The sequence below is a fragment of the Desmodus rotundus genome, chromosome 3 (assembly GCF_022682495.2).
Source record: "Desmodus rotundus isolate HL8 chromosome 3, HLdesRot8A.1, whole genome shotgun sequence".
NCBI lineage: Eukaryota > Metazoa > Chordata > Mammalia > Chiroptera > Phyllostomidae > Desmodus > Desmodus rotundus.
The window spans coordinates 76692252-76712677 of NC_071389.1; the positions used below are offsets into that span (position 1 = coordinate 76692252).

The 20426-nt window shown below is 52.0% G+C and overlaps 1 protein-coding gene across 1 annotated transcript in view; it reads right to left on the bottom strand.

The window, feature by feature from the left end:
- Positions 1-3519: 3519 nt before the first annotated feature.
- GMPR (guanosine monophosphate reductase) overlaps positions 3520-20426 on the bottom strand; it is a 40973-nt gene continuing 24066 nt past the window's right edge. The window contains exons 6-9 of the mRNA XM_024565418.3: positions 17659-17765; positions 10338-10380; positions 7641-7800; positions 3520-4019 (exon numbers count right to left, since the gene is read on the bottom strand). Coding sequence (XP_024421186.1) covers positions 3839-4019; positions 7641-7800; positions 10338-10380; positions 17659-17765 — 491 coding nt within the window. The 3' untranslated portion in view covers positions 3520-3838. The remainder of the gene's footprint in view (positions 4020-7640; positions 7801-10337; positions 10381-17658; positions 17766-20426) is intronic.

The window sequence follows — 20426 nt, forward strand, 5'->3', positions numbered from 1 at the left end:
CAGGACTGTGAGGGTACTGTCAGACCGACGTGGCCAGTACAGAGGAAAGCTAGGGAAGGAGTGATGTTTTGCACCTTATTGAAAAGAAAATATTAAGTGCATACATAGTTAAGAGCTTTTATTGTGACAGGAGAACTTTTTTCCATATGCGTGCATACTCTCTGTAATTCCAGTGTAAAATATTGTACTTGCACTAGCTTTTTTAAAACAAATATTAAAAAAATGGAAGAATTCATATTCTATTTTCTAATCGTGGTGTGTCTATTTGTAGGATACACTCGAGTCTGTTTATTGAATTTTATGGTCCCTTTCTTTGATGGTGCTTGCAGGTTTTCTAGGTAGAAATTATTTCATTATTATAATAAAACAATGTTTGATTCAAAATTTGAACAAAATTGTTTTAAATAAATTGTCTGTATACCAGTACAAGTTTATTGTTTCAGTATACTCGTACTAATAAAAATAACAGTGCCAATTGCAAACGTGTCCTTGCTTTGTGTCAAGTCCTCAAAGAAGGCGGGGGCCGAGGAAATGGGGGTGTTCCTCCTCACAGCCCCCACTGTCATCACGCGGTAGGTTCGGGGGGCGGCACACGCATCGCCTTTACCCATGTTTTGGATGAGGTGGGAGGGTAGGTTGGGCATGATGAGGTTCTGAGATAAAAGGCGCATTTCGCCCTCCGATGTCTTGCCTCACGGCTTCGTGTTTATTTCTCCCACCCGAGCTCCACGTTCCCTGGGGGACTGTTTCTGAGCGGCCTTCGGCAGCTCGGCGGGCCCCCCGGCGCTGCTGAGGCCTTCAGTCCGGTTTTCTGTGAACTGGCGCGTGGCTTGAAGGCCGAAAGGTCACTCAAGCTGCCGGTAGTTGCGCCTGGTAGCAACTCGGCGAGCGGGGGTACCTGGCCCACGGAGGGGCCCGTGCGTCTCGGGTCCTGCACCCCGGGTCACACTGTGCCGTCTAAGAAGCACATGGCCCAGCCGTTGCCCCAGGAAGTAACTCCTCAAGGAGGGACCCGTGGCTTTCAGTGGCCCCTTTGCCATGTGGCTACGAAACCCTCCGGCGTGAGGTTCGGTGGAGGCGGGAGAGAACAGCCGAGCTCGGTTAGCCCAGGTGGGGGCGGGGGGGGGGGGGTAACTCTTCTGCCGTCCTGGTTAGGTGTGCGGGGCGTCTCTCCGGGCCGTCCTCTCAGGACGCAGGAGCTGAGCCCCGCACACAGAATGTGGGCGTGTGAAGGGACGCCGCTGAGCCCCGTGGAGGGGAGCCCGGAGCCGGGACAGGAGGGCCGCCCACGCGCTGCCTCCACCCCGTGCGTGGCTGCGGGCGGGGCTCGGCGGCCTTCTGAGTCGTTGCCTTCCCTGCCGCTAGATGAAGGCTCGTGGTTCTGATGTGCGGCGTCCCCGGCTGTGAGGCTGACCTGGACTGGTCACGCAACCAGGGAAAACCCTGTGCCCCCCCTGCAGTGGGACCGACAGGAAACCACGGAGCGCAGGGCAGGAGCCCCCGGGTAATGGCGCCCAGTGCTCTCCTTCGCCCCCCCCCTCCCCACTGCGGCACAGGGGGCCTGCGCGGGGGCAGTACCGCACACAGCTGGGCCGCTCCCCTGCGGCGCCCCAGGCTCACTCCTGTTGGAGGCAGAGGTGGGTTGGCTACAGAGAGGGGTGGCAGAGCCTTAGAAATGCTTTTTGTGAAGTCTCTGCTTCAGAATGATCCAGAAGAGTTTGTGGCGTTTTCAGTAACTCAGTTTTCACTTCCCTAAAAACCAGACAAGTAAGGGACCTGCCTTCCGTCGGTTTGTGGAATCAAAGAACTAGTCTGCGAAGTCTTTGTGCGAGACAGACAACGCGGGCAGACGTCACTGCAGAGGCGCCCAGAGGGGCCATCCTGGCTGACGGGCGCCCCCCTGCCCGACGGGTGACCCCCTGCCTGACCATGCGTGTGTAGCCCCCGAGAATCCCAGCCTGAGAGGGGACACTGCTAACAGTCCCTTACTACTGACTCCTGCTAAACAGTTTACGTGGATTCCTTCAGGTCAGGGGTGTCAAACTCATTTACACCAGGGGCCACATCAGCCTTCCAGTTGCCTTCAAAGGGTCGAAATATATATTTTAGGATTGTATAAATGCAACTGCTCCGTAACAGCTGAGGAGTTGAAATTACATTCGGCCCTTTGAAGGCAACTGTGAGTCTGATGTGGTCCCTGGTGAAAATGAGTTTGACACCCCTGCTTTAGCTCCTCCCTTCCTTCACCTGTCTCCCCTATTTTGCAATAAAGAAACTTCAACAAACAAAAGGGCTTGATGTCCATCACTTCTCCCACAGGAGCAGCAGGGGGTTCACACCTCACACAGGCAGCAGACAGAAAAGGTGGGAAGCCTCCAGCACGGCCCCACATCTTGCTATGGGTTAAACATCCGCTCGACCCTCACATCTCAAAGGTGTAGCCATTTGTGTTTCTACAAGTACAGGAATTATTCGTAATGGGTATCTGCACAAGGCTATTACAATGGAGTTAAAGTTGCTGAGTCTTTGAAAATGGGCCTCCAATTCCCCAGAGTGTGATGGTTTGGTCAGAGTCTTCATACTGTGTCGTCAGGCAATCCATTCACCTTCATACAGTGGGAGCACGTGGCCCTTCCTTACTCCAGGGCCATCGCTTGAGTTTTTCAGAGAACAATGTAACCCTCTTTCTGCTGCTTTAGAAGTAAATAAAATAACACATCCTGGCTCGCATACATCTTCCAGTCCTATCACTCAGGCAATGCTTCAAAGAGTGGCCAGCTGTCACGCATCCAACCCTGTCCACTGCGTAAACAAGTGCCACAGTGGACCGCTAGAGGGCTCCTGCCTAGCCCATGGGTCCCTTCTCCAAGAAAGCACCAACATTACCAAGGAGCTGACCGTTATCCAGGAGTACGGTGTGGCCCTTCCTTCAAAGTATTGATCACCACAAAGGAACGGTTTTGACTCGTATTTTAAACCAATATTTTAGGAACCACCAGTCAAGGTTTTTGCTGTTTTCTCAATGGGACTCTACCTGCTAATTTTCTGGTGGATAACCTTTCAATAAAATATCCTGTGGAATTTCAAAAGAGTGTATAATCTCTAAGAGAGAGGCCAGCCTGGCAAGTTGGGACTCAGAAAGGAAGCCGAAGAGATGGAGGAAACTAAAGGAAGTGGACAGCCAAGACAGGGACAGCCGCCCAGAGGGAGCGCAGAACTGGCAGAGACCGACGGACGGCCTGTTCCCACAGGCACGTGTGTAACACATGGCGAAAACACGTCGCCACACCTTGAGAATACCCGCAGGAAAGCAATTCTTCAAATCCATCAGTGCTTTTGGTTTTGTTCTTCTCCAACAAACAGAGGCTGGAGGGAGGTGATGCCTGTTACTCTAACTGCCCCCCTCCCACTGGGGCCTGGATTTAGAGCCACGGGCATGACTGAGAAGGAAGTGGCAAATCCCCAGCCTCCCCTAGAACTTGGTTCCTGAAAATGCAAACTCCAGGACTCAGGTAAGTCTTAAGATAACAGCATTATATTAAAGTGAAACCATTTTCTTTTTTAAAAAGAAAGAAAAAGGTAAGAGTGTTAGTTTTAACAATGAGGTGATGGGTCCCGGGCAGCTGGGCTCTGACCACTGACCCTACCAGTGCTCTGCTTCCCGGCCCCCTGAAAGGCACTAGGGGAGCCCCAGAGCCTCCAGGCAGCCGGAGGGGGAGGAGGAGGCAGCATTCCAGCATTCAGCAGCAGCCGGAAGCACTGATGTAACAGGAAGACGGTGTGAATGCGGTTGTGTGTGGAAGCTTCTGTGAGCAGGACCGGCACCTCATCTGCAAGGTTAGCTGAACACGGTGTTGTGCTGCTGGGTCACGCGGATGAACGTCGCCCTCTTGCTGAGCTCTTTGAGCTTGGCGGCCCCCACATAGGTGCAGGTAGACCTCAGTCCCCCGAGAATATCCAGAATTGTGTTTTCTACGTCCCCTTTGTAAGGCACTTCCACAGTCTTGCCTTCAGAGGCTCTGGAAGAAAAAGGAAGTGTTCCTTTTAATTGGGTTATTTTTCCTTAAGAGCCAGCCAGAATTCTCCCCAGCTTTAGCACCTGACGCAGCCCTAGGGCCCTCAGGTAGCTACACACCACCCTGACCCCACTCCCACACTGCTACAAATGCCGAGCTGACCAAGCCAGCATGTCAGGCAAATGCGGGCCTCCCACCCTAAATGCATGACCTTGCTGCTGGCCACTCAGAGCGCCAGGGAAAGGGAACTCTGTCAGCAGCACTGGAAGAAGCAGGCCCGTACCATCTGCACAATGGCATTCCTCTCAGCAGCAGGCCTCCGCTCTGTCCCCGCAGAAATTAACTTCATCTTTCTACTCCATCTTAATCTGTATACCAGTTGCCAACTGACCCAGAGCAGACCTGGGACCCTTGCCACCGCCTCATCTGCTTGCCCTCCCTGGGCAACAACAGAAGCAGCCTGGAGCTCCACCCTTCTCCATGCTAGATCAGACTCTGATGTTTTCACAGGGGACAATCAAGAGGAGGAGGAGGAGACCACCGATAAAGTGAACAACTCAAGCCTTGCCAGGTTACATAGGAACCTCCAGTGACTGCAAGTGACAGCAAGCTACAGTGACTGCCCTCTAATGACCCGTCCTTCCAGGGTGGCCCTTTGCTGGCACATTCCCCCCAGCTTCCTGCCTGCACCTGCACAAGTCACACCTGCTGCCCTGGGCATGGGGTAAGGTCCCGGCAATGTGGAACCAGCTTAGAACTGCGGACTTGCTGGGCGCCAGAGACTTGAGGGCTTTGGCGAGCACCTTTCCTGCTTTCAGAGGAACATTTAGAAATTCCTGTGTAGCACACAGGGCAAACACTAAGCAACAGCCAACTGTCCTTGCTGAGTTGTCTCACTCTTCACAAGGCCACCAAGCAACATGTTTGATTCTACACGTCAGGTCCCCATACTGCAAAATGGAGACACACTGGCAGAAGGAAATCCCAAATCTATGTAAAACTCTGGCCTTCATCTAAGGGCCAACCTGGAAATTGTAACAAACAACTAACCAAATTGTTACTGGCACTTACTCTAGCTGATCTCTACCTAGAATTTCAAAAGGGTATTAACTGTTATACACCAAAATCTACACATGCAGGACTACCCTCGAGCGAAACGTAGCTATTTAAACCCCTGACCAGACCAAGCTAGTAGCCTAGTGGCTGGCTTAGGGCACCAACATCATGAAGCAAGTCACTGGTCACACACAAGATGACGCATGTCACTGCACTCTGTGACCCTCTGGTCACATAGACCAGCATCTGTGCATGCGCACCACCAATGACTGGCACTTAATTCTCTGAGGCCCTGGGGCCCTTCCCGGGGCTTCTTGGAAATTATCCAGCTCCTCCTCCTTGTGTCTCTGCTAACTGCTGATGGCACCTTCTGCAAGTCATTTATTGTTAATGCTCAAGTCTTCTCATCTGTAAAACAGAGGTACTTTGATCTACCTCCCGTGGACAGCGTGAGAACTAAATAAATGGTTAATGGCTGGGAAGGAATTAGCAAAGCATAAGTAACTCAGTCTTAATTAAATATAATGTCAAATAGGAGAACCATTCTTGTGAGGAGATAATGGGGATCAGGCTGCTAACAGCCAGGGGAAGAAAGGGAAGGAGGGAGGGAGAGAGGGAAGGGGATGGAGAAAGGGAAGAAAGAAGCGAGAGAGGGATGGGAAGGAGGGAGTGGGAGAGGAAGGGGAAGAGAGAGAGGGACGGGATGGGCATCAAGCAAGCAGATACGACCTGCAGGGCTCAGGCTGCCTTTGGACTAAGGTTCTGAGTCCTTCAGTGCCTCCCTTCCTTGTCTGAGATTCGAGTCCAGTCCAGAACTGAGTCTTAATATTCCTGAATATTTTCTGTTATGTCTAGACCCTGCTGAAATTATAGGAGACGATTTTTCTTTCGGCCCTTGGTTTCTGTTTGTGCTAGAGCCTAGCCGGGCCTTCCCTATCTGCTTTTCTTAGAACCCAAACCAGGTATAGGCAAAGCAGCCAGCTGTGGCCCAGTCACAATGGCTCCGGCTCTGCTGACAAACCGGAACCTGGGAGGCTGTGCACCAGCCTGAGATGCTGACATTGGCTGCTGGTAAAGATGGAGCTCTTGGCTGGGGGTACAGGTTAGCACTGAGGCAGTAGCCCCACCTCCTTCTGCCACCCACTCCCCACAAACCTCAAAACCTCCTCCATCAGTTACCACATGGGAGAAAGCTGTCCTCAGGCTGCATGGGAAGGAGGGCTCCCTTGTTCTGACCGCCCGAGGCTGCCAGGGTGACAGTATAAACAAAGTCCCCTACTCCTCTTTCCCACCCAGCCTCCCCCACACAGTACTATCATCTTTATTGAGGCTTGCCCCGAAAGAGGAACAGACTGGGAAGAATGAGGACTGAAGTTCCCCAGTGCCCCAGTGAAGAACAGAACTCTGGAGAGTACCCCATACCACCCGCCTGCCCACCGCCTGCCTGTAACTCTGAGGGGGTTCTGGTTTTACTCTGGATTGGCTTGAACCTTATATAACGCATCTGAATCCCATGTGCTCACAGTGAGCTACTGGGTAGGAAAGATGGGTAGGAAATGGAGGGTATCAGCCTGGGAGGACTTGGGTTTCCACCCCAGTGCCAGAGGCATCCGGGAGACAGGCAACTGGCCCTCTCAGAGGACCTCCTTTCAAGGACCCGGCACTTTCCTTCCTGCCGCTCACGCAGCCTGCCATCAGCGCCAACGCCAATCAGAAGCAACAGCAGACTCTCCCAGCAGGGCGAGCCAGTGGGCGTACTCTGCCATAGGTTCCCAAAACACACGCAGACGACTAAAATGGGAGTGATCTGTATACCTGAAACATGTAATTTTATTCATCAATGTCACCCCAATAAATTCAATGCAAAATAAAAAAGTAGAATAAAATGGAAGTGCAATAAAGGCCAGGTTATCTTTTGGGATCAGAGGTTTTAAAAAAAAGATAAGCAGAAGTGACCATCCTTTCTGCAATGAGTGACGATTAAATGGCTAACAATGCTGCCTGCGTCAGCCCTCAGGGTCTGGAGGCAGGCGGAGGTCCTACAGGAGCTACTGTGGGTGAAACAACATTCTTCAAGAAAGCCCGACCCCTGTGGCGGTCCAGCCCACACGTTTCACAGGCAATGGGAGACCCACTCTTCAACCCAATTCCTGTGGCCAGAATCCTGCCAGGCCAGAGACTGGTGGGGGCTGGGACAGTTCAGCCGAGGCTCTATCAGAAGGACAAGGCTGTGACCTTCCTGCCCACCCCCTGAAAGTCTGCAGTGTTACCTCCAGGACTGGCTGAGCAGGAGTCACACCTACTCACACTTTCCCCTACTCACATTTCCAACGTACCTCAAAACACTTCTGCTCTCACTGCCTTTTGAAGGCCCCAAACACTACAAATACTGGTGGGGTAAAAAGTATGGCTACTTAAAAAGAGCAAGATGGATTTTCTAGCCCCTTGCCACGGTACTTTAATGCAAACAGAAGCGACAGTCTCTGAGAGCTGCGTCCATCCCGCTTCTGTAACAAGCAGGACAGGGGTGAGTCCTCGCCAGTAAGAAGCCTTCGCTCTGCGCCTTACCTGTATTCGGCTACGCCTCCCGCATGCTTCTTCATTGCTGTTTCGGAGCTCATCCCATAGAAGAGCTTGAGTTTCTGCCCATTCCTCTCGATCACCTCTCCAGCACACTCGGTGTGGCCCGAAAACATCCCTCCGAGCATGACAAAATCGGCCCCGGCTCCTAAACACCCATCGTGGGAACAAAAGGAAGCAGCAGAGGAAAGAGCTCAGGGAAAGTGGGCTCTGGAGACATCCAAGTGCTGCCCCAACTCACCCGCCCTCCTCCTAGCTGTAGTCAAGGGAAAAGCTCAACCTCTCCCCTTTTGAAAAACTGTAAGAAGGTTCCTCCCTTTGTAGGGAGTGGGGCATTGGACACTCAGGAAACCAGTGCAGCCTCCTGAATGGTGGGGGCTAACACACTGGACAGGCCTGAGGAGTTAATAGTGACCGCCTCCCTGCGGTCTGGCTCTTTTAGAGTCAGAGAGACATAGAGTAGAGCGCGCTGTAGAGGGCGTGCTGTCCGACCTTATCCCAGTGCAGTAGCTCCTCCACACCGTCCCGCCCGGCGCCCGTCTGCCTGCGCTCTCAGCCTCACCCTCTGCGGAGGCTGCGAGAAGACCTCAGAACAGACTGAACCCCCTATTCTAGACACTGGGCATGGAGGAGAGAAACCTAAACGTGTATGTATGCACATATATACAGTATATCATGTACAACTCTACCTCACCTCTGTTGTGATAAATATTTGACTTTCAGAGTAAGTAATATCCCATATGAATCACCCAGTGGCGTGAAACTTCCAGGCTAGTACAGAGGAGACCGGGCTACTGAAGTTGCCTGTGCATGTTGGAGCAGGACTGGGACCAGCTGGGCCAGCAGGGCTGGCTCACTGCTGTGTCCCCAGGGTCTGTCATAGTGCATGGCGCATGGCAGATGCAGAGTGACTGGTTGTTGGAAAGTAAAAGGTGTACGTGGAAGGAACAGAAACTGTCCCCACACCCCATTCTGTCCACGGATAACTGTGCAGACGGCCCGCCACTGACTGCTGCAAACTGTGACAACCGCCCCAACCTCTCTGCCTAGGGAAGTCCCCCTGAGGGTGTGCATTCAGAGCACGACGGTATCAGGGTCCAGATGTACTAAGTAATAAGGATAAAGGACAGGGAGAAGCAAGCATAGGAACCCCTGAAAAGTGGCCTTGACCTCTGCCACCTGGTTGTTCAAATATTTATAAGAGGGCTCTGGCTGTGCAGGGCGGGCCTCTGGCCCACAGTCAGGCAAGCAGGCATCACCAGACCTTTCCACGTAGCAACAAGCTTTGAAGGCCATTCCTTGCAGGGTCCCTAACACAAATGCTGGCTCCTTGGCCCCCTTGCCATGATTATACAGGGGCGAGCAAACTGGAGTCCAGCCAGGCCGCCTGAGGACCACAGTCCTGGGAGCAGATGTAAACAGCAGGAACACAGAGCTCAGACCCACTCAAATGATGCTTTGAAGTGGCTTCTAATCATTTTCCTTTCTGAACACTCTCACGTCCTTTCCTACCTGCATTTTCTCTGACAAGGCCCCTCTCCCTCACACTCACTCAGTCCCTGGCTGCACCTACTGGAAGGGGAGTGAAGGAGAAGACACCAGGAAGGTCGCCCAGATCTGTTATCTACGAGGCTCCTTCTCCAGGACCCAGCACTTTAAAGTGTGCTCAGCCCCCAGGCTGAGCAGAGGGCACTGTGCGTACCATCAGCAGGGAGCCCCAGGTGGGACACCCGTCAGTGTGAAGATGCAGCTCAAAAATCAATAGCAAAACTGTCCTTGGCCGGCGGTCCCTAATCAATGGGTAACTGAGCACATGAGAATAGCCGGTGTCCTGTGTTCTCCCTGCTCCACCCCTGACTTTGTCACTTGCCTCTTTGGAGCCTTGTCCCCTGGACAGTTTCCAGGATTGCTACCAACCCAGCTGCTAGGAACACTGCCCCGTTTCCTTCTGTCACTATCTGTGTTTTGTTTTGTTTTGTTTAAGCCAATGCCTAGCCTTAGACGCTCTATGGGAGGTACTCTGAACCAGTGACGACGAAGCGTATAGGCAGAACAATTGAATGCAGACACAGAGAAAAGCCACCAGCATCACCCAGCTGTGCAGCCAGCTCTGAATTCTGAACAAAGCTCGCAAAAGTCAAGGGGCAGGCACAGCACATTGAGATGCTGGACCTCCAAGTACTTTTGCAAGAAAAACCCAGGATCCCCTGGCTGGGACCCCAGGTGCCAGCCCCACCCTCTCACAGCTGTACACAGCTGCCCCTCCGTGGGGATTGGGCTCCTCAGCCTCAGGTAAGAACCTGCTGGGGGGAAGCCAGCCCTCCTATGGGGTTTCCCCAAAGTCCCTCACTGAAGTTACTGCTTCCTGGAGCTGGTACTGGCCTTTCCGGTGGGTACCCTGGGCCTCTCAGCCGTGACGTCTAAGCCATGACTTCACCCACTCCTGGCTGGCAGGATGCCATCCCTAGATCTATCCCTGGGGGCTCTGCCACCAGCCAGCGTGAAACTGATGCCAGAATTTGCCAGAATTTGGGCCAGTCAGGCCTGAAATCCAGGGAGAGGACACTCGGGACTGGCCCAGACACCCTTCCAGTTTCCACTGCCTCATTCCAGATCCCACTGCTTCCCGGTTGCCACCCCACAGCCAGCTCACGGAGCTCCCTCCCTGCCCTCCATTCTCCTTACCAAAGGCTTTGGCGACATCTCCTGGACACGTGCAGCCTCCGTCCTTCAAAGAGGAAAAAGCAAAGATGTCAGAGGGAGCTCACCGAGGCTGTCCCTCTCCCCTGGGGTGACTGGGATTTGAAACCCATGCCCACCCCCCTTCCAAGTACACAACCCTCTGGGCCAAAGCCCAGTACTCCCCCTCTTCGGGGCACCTTCCAGCCCCCAGCCTGCCCACCACCTGGGAAGCTGCCGAGCACAAGAGTGGCTCCAATCGACCGCAGCCTCCTCCAGCCCCCTCATAACACGCCTCTCCATTCACCCTCCAAGTTCCTTCTCATCAGTAGTCACCTCTCCCCACCTGCCTGGTGTGAGGTGAGATTTATTTAGTACAAGAGCTGAATTATTTTAAGAGCCAGAAAGGACACCAAGTCAATTCCTTTGTATTTCCAGCCACACCATGTGTGTCTAATTCACCTTCCTGTACTGTTGCCTTAGTGAGACATGCATTCCTGACCCCTACTCTTGCACCTGGGGCTGCCTGAGTGCCCAGCAGGACAGTCCGTTCTTGGGCTGCGCAGCACAGTTCAGCTGTGGGGGTTATGTTTAAACACCAGGAGCACAGTACTCAGTGTCCAGGATGTGAAGCCACTGGGCTTCCTCACAAACAGAAAAGGCACAAAATAACCAGGCTACCTGCTATTCGCAATGTGGCCTGGGTGAGGGCCAGGGAGGCAAAGGGTGGTGAGGGTGGCCTGGAGTAGCAGGCAGACCAGACAAGGAAAGGCAAGGAAGCAAAGACACTGGACAGGCAGGGTCAGTGCCCAGGGCTGGCGACATGTGACAGAGCCCAGACTCAGTGTGGGTCTTGGAGAAACGCGAAGATCTCCGAGGGAAGTGCCTGTCCCCAGAGAGTGGGGCCAGCCTCCCAGAGGCCAGGCAAGCACTGGGATGAATGCAGAAAGCAAAGGCACTTAGACTCTCTTGCTTTGTAGCTGGCAGGAAGGTGGGCGCGCCCCTGGAGCTGCAGGGTCTCTGTGCAGAACGGAACCGCTTTCCGAACAGCATCTCCAACTGAGGACAGGGTGCCTCTGGGACTCAGTCCTTTTTCCTACTGCTCTTCAGGCCCGTCACTCCAGGGTCTAGAACTCAGATGCTGTTTCGTGACTTCTCTGCAGTGCTGAGCAAGAGGTAGGTATGAAGGCTCGATCTTTTCCTTTTACGAATATATACTGACGGCAGGTATTTCCTCCATCAAGCGTGTTATTCACCTGTGGCTTCTCTGAACCCCCAGGCGGCCACGGCCTCTAAGGCATGTGGCCACAGCACCCACGTGAACACACTGCAGGGCGGGTGGCTCTGTACACGCAGTTAGAGCCTCAAAGCTCCAGAACACTTACCCTCTCTGTGGAAGGCACAACCCCACGTGCCCTCACGTGCCCTGCCATTACTTCTAAAGTGTTTTACCTCTTTATCTAGACCAGTTCTGCGAAGCAGGCCTTCAAATTTACAACCTCAAAAGGTGAAATAAACTCATGCTCCTGTTAGAATAGGTGCCTAATGTATTCGACTTTAAACACGCACCCCCCCCCCCCCCTTACATCATTTGCTCACTTGCCTGTGAGTGAGTAGCTTGTGACTGGGAGGGCGTCTGTGTGGGGTCCTGCAACTCCACACCGCTGTGGTCAGTGAGGAGGCCAGCCTCGAGAAGGCCTGTGCCACTGGGACTCCAAGACAGTGAGCCCCCAGGGTGGACCAGGACGTCCACCGTTAACAGGACGTGGTGATGTGCTGTGCTGCGGAGAGGAAGTCGCACTGAGCGCACCCCTGCTCCCTCTGTTTGGGTCCGCACAGTAGGACAGACAGCGCGGACTGACAAGCTGGACTGCACGTGTGACCCGGGGCCACCCAATGTCACCCCAGGCGGCAGCGCACGGGAACCGGCCCCCAACGACCGTTCAATCCTCACTCCAGGGTATGTTTTTATGATTTTAGAGAGAAGGGACAGAGAGAAACATCAACATGAGAAACATCGGTTGCCTCCCGTATGTGTCCCCACCGGGGATCAAACTCGCAACCTTTTGGTGTATGGGACACACTCCAACCGACTAAGCCCTCCGGCCAGGGCTCCCTACTTCCATTTACAGGTAATTTCCAAAAGTCGTTCAAAGCGTGATTTTTTGTTCTCAGGAGGCAGAGCAGTAGGAACAACCCTCGCAATCCAAGAAAGACACTGATTTTCATACATAAACATTCATGGCTGCTGGAAGCCTGTTTTTTAAAAAAGTGTGCAGTGCTTGCTTCGGCAGCACATACACTAAAAAACAGTGTGCAAATGTTCCGAGGGCTGCTTGTTTTGTTTTTCAAAACTGTGAGCATTATATTTTAGTAGAAAAGGCAGCACGCCACACGAGCGGTGACTGGACCTGTGAACAGTCGGCGTGCCTCCTCTTCTTAAAAATACTTGCTCTTCCCGAAAATAAGGAGCAGCGAAAGCAAGCATGGGGGAGGCAGAAGGAATCTGAATCAAGCACTTACTATGAACTGTTACAAACTCCATGTTTTTTATTTAAACACCACAAGAATCTGAAGTTGACATTTTGTAGGTGGGGCCGAGGGGTGGCAAGGCAGGTTCCAAAAGGGTGAGTGACTTGCCCAAGGTCACACAGTGGTAATAACAGAAGAAGAAGAATAGAAGCCTTGTTAAGAGTAAACTCTACGCGTGTCTAGAAGCAAACCCATAAAAGCATCAGCAGTGGTTCTCTTAAGATGAAGGCAGTTCTAGTCATAGTTATTTTCTATACCTTTATCTGAAATTTTTCAAGCCTAAAAAATTATTTGAAAGAATTTGATTAGGTCTAAGTAAAGGTCTAGCTGTTTCTGAAGTACTACATTAAATCAATAAACTTATAGGAAATTTGCTGACCAACCTTCACTTCTTTGCGGAGGGCCAGCAGGCGGACGCGAGCACGGGCAGGTGTAGGGAAGGAGGGGCTGGGGACTGCTTTGAATCGGCCCAACCGTCTACGTTACAGCCCCGCACAAGGCCAGGCCTCCTCAGATTGATGAGCACGTTCTCAACGTCTCTACAGAACGCACTGATTAAAAGGCTGGGCTTGCGTAAAGAAGAGACAACAGTCGCCCCAGTCAGCCTAGGCACAGGACTTTTGTCAGGTCCTGCGAAGCGCTGCACAGTCCAAGCCATTTTGGTTGTTGGTTTGAATCGCTGCCTTTCCGATGGCTCAGCTGGGATGATTCTTGACTCTGCACTAAAGATGCACTTGAGCACTGGGAAGGGAAAGGCCTTGGCATAGAACAGATTAAGCTGAGGTCTCCCAAAGCAACGTGGTGGGAAAGTGAGCAGCCCAGGGACCCTGTGGAAACCTGCATTCTCTGTGGCTCCAGCAAGCCCTTGGCCCTCTCTGACTCTCCTCATTATTTAATGGGGGCCGTCGGGGCGGGAGTGGAGCAGTGGCCATGGACAGACTCTGGTCTGAGTGCGGACTCGGCCCCCACCAGCAGTGTGACGCTGAACAAGTTACTTAAGGACTTGAACCCACTTTCCTCACCTCATGTGATTGTTAATTATATGTGCCAGCTTGACTGGGCCTTGGAGTGCCCAGATATTTGATTAAACATTATTCTGGATGTTTCGGTGGGGGTGTTTGTGGATAAGAATCAGTAGAGTGAATAAAGCAGATTGCCTTCCCTAGTGGGGGTGGGCCTCATCCAATCAGTTGAAGGCTTGTGTGGAACAAAAAGGCTGACCCTCCCCTGAGAGAACTTTTCCTAACTGACCACCTTCAAATTGGGGAATGGGCTTTTCCCTGCCTTCTGATTCCAACGGAAACAATGGTTCCTCCTAGTGCCCAGACCTGCAGACTCGGACAGGAACTCCACCATCAGCTGTCTCCAGCTTGCCAAGTCATCATACCTCAGATCTGGGGACTTCTCACCCTCCACAATCACCTGACCCAATTTCTTATGATAGTCTCTCTCTCCCTACACGCATACACACTATTGGATGTTTCTCTGAAAACCCTGACTAATACACCTATCAAATAAAGAGAATAGCTACCTTGTCGGGTTGTTGCAAGGATTAAAGATTGTACGTATGTTATGCCTGGTAGATAGTAGATGCCAAATAAATGACAGCCATTACTTCCTCCAAAGCTGTTTCCACCTCTCCGATTCTCTCCTTTGGATGATGTCCCTAGCAGATGACAAGACAAAATTAACTGGTCACACCTTAATCTTTACCTATGTGGTGTGGGCGGGGGTGTGTCATGAATTTTTCAGCTCTCTGCCTCTCAGCAGCCCGTGCGGGCCATAATAAATAGAAACCTGATTCAAGTCCAGCCTCTTGGGTGTAAGCACCTGCAGAACAGACTCTGTGCTGTGGCTTCCATCGGAACTTCACCGGCACGACGTGCTAAGTCCGCAACTAAAGTGTGAAATCAGACAGCTGGAAAGAAACTGGACAAAGCGGCAGGACCCAAACCGTCTGATGGGTCTCCAGCAGGTTTTTAAGACTGCTGGCAAGAGGGAGAAAGCTACCTGCGACACTCCATTAGACAAAGGGATGGTGGGGAAAATGGCTGCTTTGAACTCCAAGACACTCAGCTGGTTAGAAAGAATGAGCTGGCCCTGACCGGTGTGGCTCAGTGGTCCTGCAGAGCGAAAGGTCGCTGGTTCAATTCCCAGTGTGGGCACATGCCCGGGTTGTGGGTTTGGTCCCCAGTCAGGGTGCATGCAGGAGGCAACCAGTCGATATTTCTCTCCCTCTCTTTCTCCCTCCCTTCTCCTCTCTAAAAATAAATAAATAAAATATTTTTAAAAAAAGAAGAAGAAGGAATGAGCTAAAGTAGAGTACAGACCCCATGTAAGTCTGTGAACTTCATTTGATCTTTTGGCTACACATTGAACTTCTAACCGCACCTAGGCAATCTCTCACTGTTAATGGGAAATTAGAAACTGGGAGCACCAGCAGCACAAGCCTGAGCCCCCATTGGCCCTAACTGACAAATCCAGAGTGTTCTCTGGCGCTGGCAGATGAGACCTGACTGGAACAACGACCCGACCTATAGGAGCCAGCGGTTCTCAACCTTGACAGCACATCAGGGTTACTCGGAGGGCTTGTTAAACAGATTCCTGGGCCTCACCCTCTGAGTTTCTCATTCAGGTCTGGATGGGGTCCGAAATTTTCTAACAAGTTGTCAGCTGATGCTGATGCTGCCAGTCTGGGCACCACACTTAGAGAATTGCCGAAATAACCTGTAAACTGGGTGTGCTGCGTAAAGAGATCCCAAACCGACTTCCCATCAGTACCTGTGGTGTCAGCGGAGCCTCCACCCCACCCTCAAATGCCCCCTAAAATTTCTAGGAAGGCCCAAGTATGGGATCCTAGACTATGTTCACAGTAAAACTATTAATTTGCCCTCCACTGATCTGGAAATGGTAGCCAGTCAAGGAATATAATACAGGGTCTAAATTCTGATTAAGATTCTCGATGGTAATACAGACTTCGGACTGATTACATATGGTGCTTTGGGGACCAACGTCTAAGGGTTGAATTCACGAGGATGGGGTCCAGGAGTGTCGACTGCAAGAGGCTTCCCTGGTGACTCTCACACAGTCAGCCCAAGACAAGGCTACAGAGAGCCCCTGAGAAGCACTGGCACATTGGAGAAAGGGCAGCTGAAGACTTCTCACTCGGCCACCGCACTCAGCAAATGTAGGAGGCCGCCTGCATGTCAGCCTCTCACACACGCCAGTTGTTCAATAAATGAGTGGTAATCTGTTCACTGCGGCAAAAGCTAAAGGGAAGGGTACTGAGTGGAGAGGCTTAGAACTCTGTCTGCAGCCAGCCAATGTCAGTCCTTACCAGCTCCCAGAACAATAGTAGGAGCTGCTCCATAAGACTTGCTGACTGCATGGACAGGCGGATGGAGAGGCTGGATGAAGAATCAGAACGAGCACAGGAAATCTGCACTGGACCTCGAGTTAGGGACCTGGCCCCTAGCTTCTGCTGTTGCCTGAGGATCGATCACATGGAGGAAACCACGGCCACGCTGTGGCAGTGCACAGAGGAGAAAGTGTGTGGTGGACACATCAGCCAGCCCTGGAAGCAGTCCGAAAGTCAAACCCCACGGGCGGAAAGGCTGAGCCGACAACTACCAGGTATCACTCCGCTAGGACATGCAATTTATTGCATCTGGGCTTTAAAAAAAACTATTATTTTATGTGGGTGCATAGCTGAGGAATTGTACAACCAAAAAGATATGAAGATTTAATTTACTATATTCAATGAGTCCATTGTTATAGAACCACTAAAAACATGTCACTACGTCAGAATCTGAAAAAAAAAATACACATATGTATCACCCACATAAGAGGAAGCCACAGTTCTTCCATCCAGGCCTGTCCAATTATATCTGCCACGTTCTGTCCTGTTCTGACCAATTCCCACATAGAAGGGAAGAGACATGATAACCCCCTTGAACTGTCTGAACTGTGGTCACATCTACAAGGTAGAGCAGAATTACAGATACAGGGAAGACTGCAACTTCACTTTCACTCAATCCTTAATATTTGGTGTCTGAGCACTTTGATGCTGTTCTTCCAGGAGCTCCGTGAAAACGTTGTGAGTTCACCATCTTGGCCTCTCCTCCCCTACTTCCCATTCGGGTCTGAACCTGCAAAAACCCAACTTCTGCCCCCGGGAACCACTGAATCTGCTCCTGGTAACTGGTGACCCACTGCTAGCATCTGACATCACCACAGATGTGATTAGCTAAGATGAGGTCACCCCGAAGCAATATGACTGATGTTCCTATAAATAGGAGTAATCTGGACACAGAGACAGACAAGCACACAGGGAGGATGCTATGTGAAAATTGGAATTATGGTGCCACAAGCCAAGGGACTGTTAGAAGCTCAAGAGGCCGGGAACGCAGCCTTCCCCAGAGCCCTCATGGCCCTGCCAGCACCTTGATTTTGGACTTCTGGCCTTGAGGACTGTGAGATGATATATTTCTCTTCAGACCCCAGTTTGGGGTAGCCCTCTCAAAGCTCCCACATATCCCTCATCATGCTACCAACCACTTCCAGTTGTTACTGACTAGAGTTCTCATCGACCAGTGTGCCGCCTTGCTGGCTGCAGAGTAAGTGGGGAGCAGGGCCTGGGTCTCTGCTGGGATGGCAGGGCCCACTCACTCCCAAGCCCACAGGATGCTACCGGGTAAATGGCAACCGGAAGCTGGGCTCCCTCGGGGCCAGGAAGCAGGGTCCTGCCATCCCAAGCTACTCCCTGATCCGTCCCCAGCCCCACGTGCAGACTTACAGAGATGATGTGGCCCTTCAGGCCGTGGGCAGAGTCAGCGCATTCGATCACGGCACTCAGCTGGGGGTAGCCCACCCCCGTCTTGGTGCGGGTGGTACACACGGAACCTAGATGGAGGAAGCAGTGAGCCCCAAAGAGAGGTGATTAATAAATGAGCAGAATGGAACACAAAATGAACCTCTACCACTGTCCCACAGCCCTGCCCTAATTCACTGGGGGTGAATCTGCCAGGCAGAGGAAAGGCGCGAGGGGCGGGGCAGCCCAGGAGCTCAATGCAGGTGGTTATAACCACACCATCAGGCCCTCAACCCGCCATCTGCTCAAGTCTACAACAGATCCCGCCCCGTAAGCTGCCACTGGCACTGTCCCTATGACGGCTCCCCCTTAATGGCTGTGCACTGACTCCCCACGCTTAAACCCCCGTTCCTTTCTACGGCCCTTCACTTCTCCACTCAACCACACTACACTTCCAGGGGCCTCTCAGATTCTTCCCACAGCCTCCAGCTTCTTTACCTTCAACTTTTGTCAAATTACTAACTTCTCTACACCTCAGTGCCTCACCTGTGAAATGGAAGTAAAAACCTGGCTTCACAGGGCAGTGGCAGAAATGAAATGGCATAAGGGATGAAAATCGTTTGGCCCAGGACGTGGCGCTAACCCTATTCCTGCACCCGTTCTCTCCCACCTCTGTCCTCGTCACACCCCGGCCTGGGCCAAACGATTTTCATCGTTTCATGGAGATGACCTGACCGTCCATCTCCAGCCTGGCCCAGAGTCTCCGTCCAGCCTGGACTCTGAGGTCAGCCACCTAGATGCCTCCAACCTCTTGACCTCTGTCCTCCCCACAGTCAAGGCCAGTCTTCATAGACCATCTGCATTGTGGTCCAAACCAAGACATGCCAGAGGCACCAGCATCTCCAGCGCATGTCTGCTTGCTCAAGACCTGCCCTTCCCTCCAGGTGAGCACCCCTGCTCCAAGACCACCCACATCAAACTCCTGAATGACCACCCTCTCCTCCCCCCATTTCTTCTCCCCCTCCCACTGACCGCACTCCGGCCTGCTGACCTTTCAGTTCCTCCTGCACAGGGAGTTTCTCCCCACCTTAGGGATTCTCTGTACATGAGGTGCTCTCTGTCCAAACACTCCTGTCTGTACCAACACCCTGGCCTGGCCAACCCCTTCTCATCTTTCGGCTTCATCTTAAATGTCACTGCCTCTAGGAAGTTGTTTGGCACAGCACTCATTTCAAACAGAGGCATTTAAATAATGACTTGTGTAAGATCCGAGGGCCTGCTTTCTTTCTCTGCTGCACGGTGAACTCCACGGATGTTCGCTGCCGTGGAGTGCTGAGAATAGAGCCCCATGCATAAGGCGCTGTAAATAGACACTGAAGGAATGTGTGAGCTCAAGAATGAATGAGTCACCCACATCCCTGTCCCCGCTGCTTTGCCATCCATCAGTCCCTCTTGGATGTCCTATGGTGCTAATGACGAAGCGCCCTGAAGCCAGTGTAAAAACTGGGCCGGAAGTGGGGTGAGAGGCCCAGAGCCCCTGCCTCCTCTCCTGCTCCCCACCACCACCAGTGGCTTCACAGCTTCCCACTAATATCTCCCAGGTGTCTTTAGGAACAGACAGAGAACCATGTCTATACTCCCAGGCCTGGCTTCACCAGGAAAACAGGGTCGGAGACCCCCTCTTCCCGCATCTATTCCACTGCAGGTCGGCGTCCATCTGTTTATGTCCATCCTGGCAACATATGCTGCTCACGATCCTGGAGCGTCTCTCCCCACCCTCTGCCAAGATGTGCACTGGGCGAGGCAGACTTAGAGTCTTACAGCCTGGGTCAAAACTGGCTTTCCTCCCTCTCCCCCACTCAACGGCTCAGTCCTCAAGGGAAGGCAGCAGCCTCGGCTGTAGTAGGAGCTCTGCACAGGCGAGGGACAAGGCGTGGGAGCAGTCTTTTTCTTTCTTTACTATTAAAATCTCTAATTATTCAAATTTAGTTTAGGTTAGAGTTGCACTTTCTGATGTGGACATTCCATGTAGCCCTTTGGAGACCTCGAACAGTGTTTTACCCAATCAGGGCAGTAAAAAGATTGTAAATCACAGACTTTTGACAGCCTAGGAATGTCACACGTTTTTGAAAAATGAAGATCTGGCTTGCCTCCTTCGTTTCTAGCTTCCGAACGTACTTTGAGGATGGCGCCTACTCCAGGTCTGGACTCTGCCCTCGGTGGGGCACTCTGGATCCACAGCCCAGAGGATTCCTCTCCGGAGGCAGGTCCCTTTCCCATCTTGGGACTGGTCTGGATTAGCCCCCAGGTTGGAAGGAGAAACTGGGTTCACATTTCCTCCCAGTTATAGGAGCAGGGTGCCCTTTTTAAATGTTTTTTCCCAGTTCCTGGGAGTGGCTCCAGAGCAAATCTTTTTCAAGATTTGTGCTCTGTGCCTGTTCGCATTTAGATTGCAATATTCATTGTTTTTATTCTATAGAATTTGTGAAATGTCACTATAATTCCAATCAGTTTAAAGATGCGGCTCTAATATATCAGGCTCAAAGGGAGCCTCTTAGTCTCTTCAGTCACGTCTCTTACACACAGACAGCCTTGGAGCCACACAGTGACAGTGGAAGGACAATAAAGCCTTAGGAGAAAAGAGAATGTATACATACAGAGGATGTGTGTGAAAAAACTGAGCACAGCTAAACGCTCACGATAACTTCAAGAACAACCCTTGAGAGCCAAGAAGATCGCTTACACACCTCCGT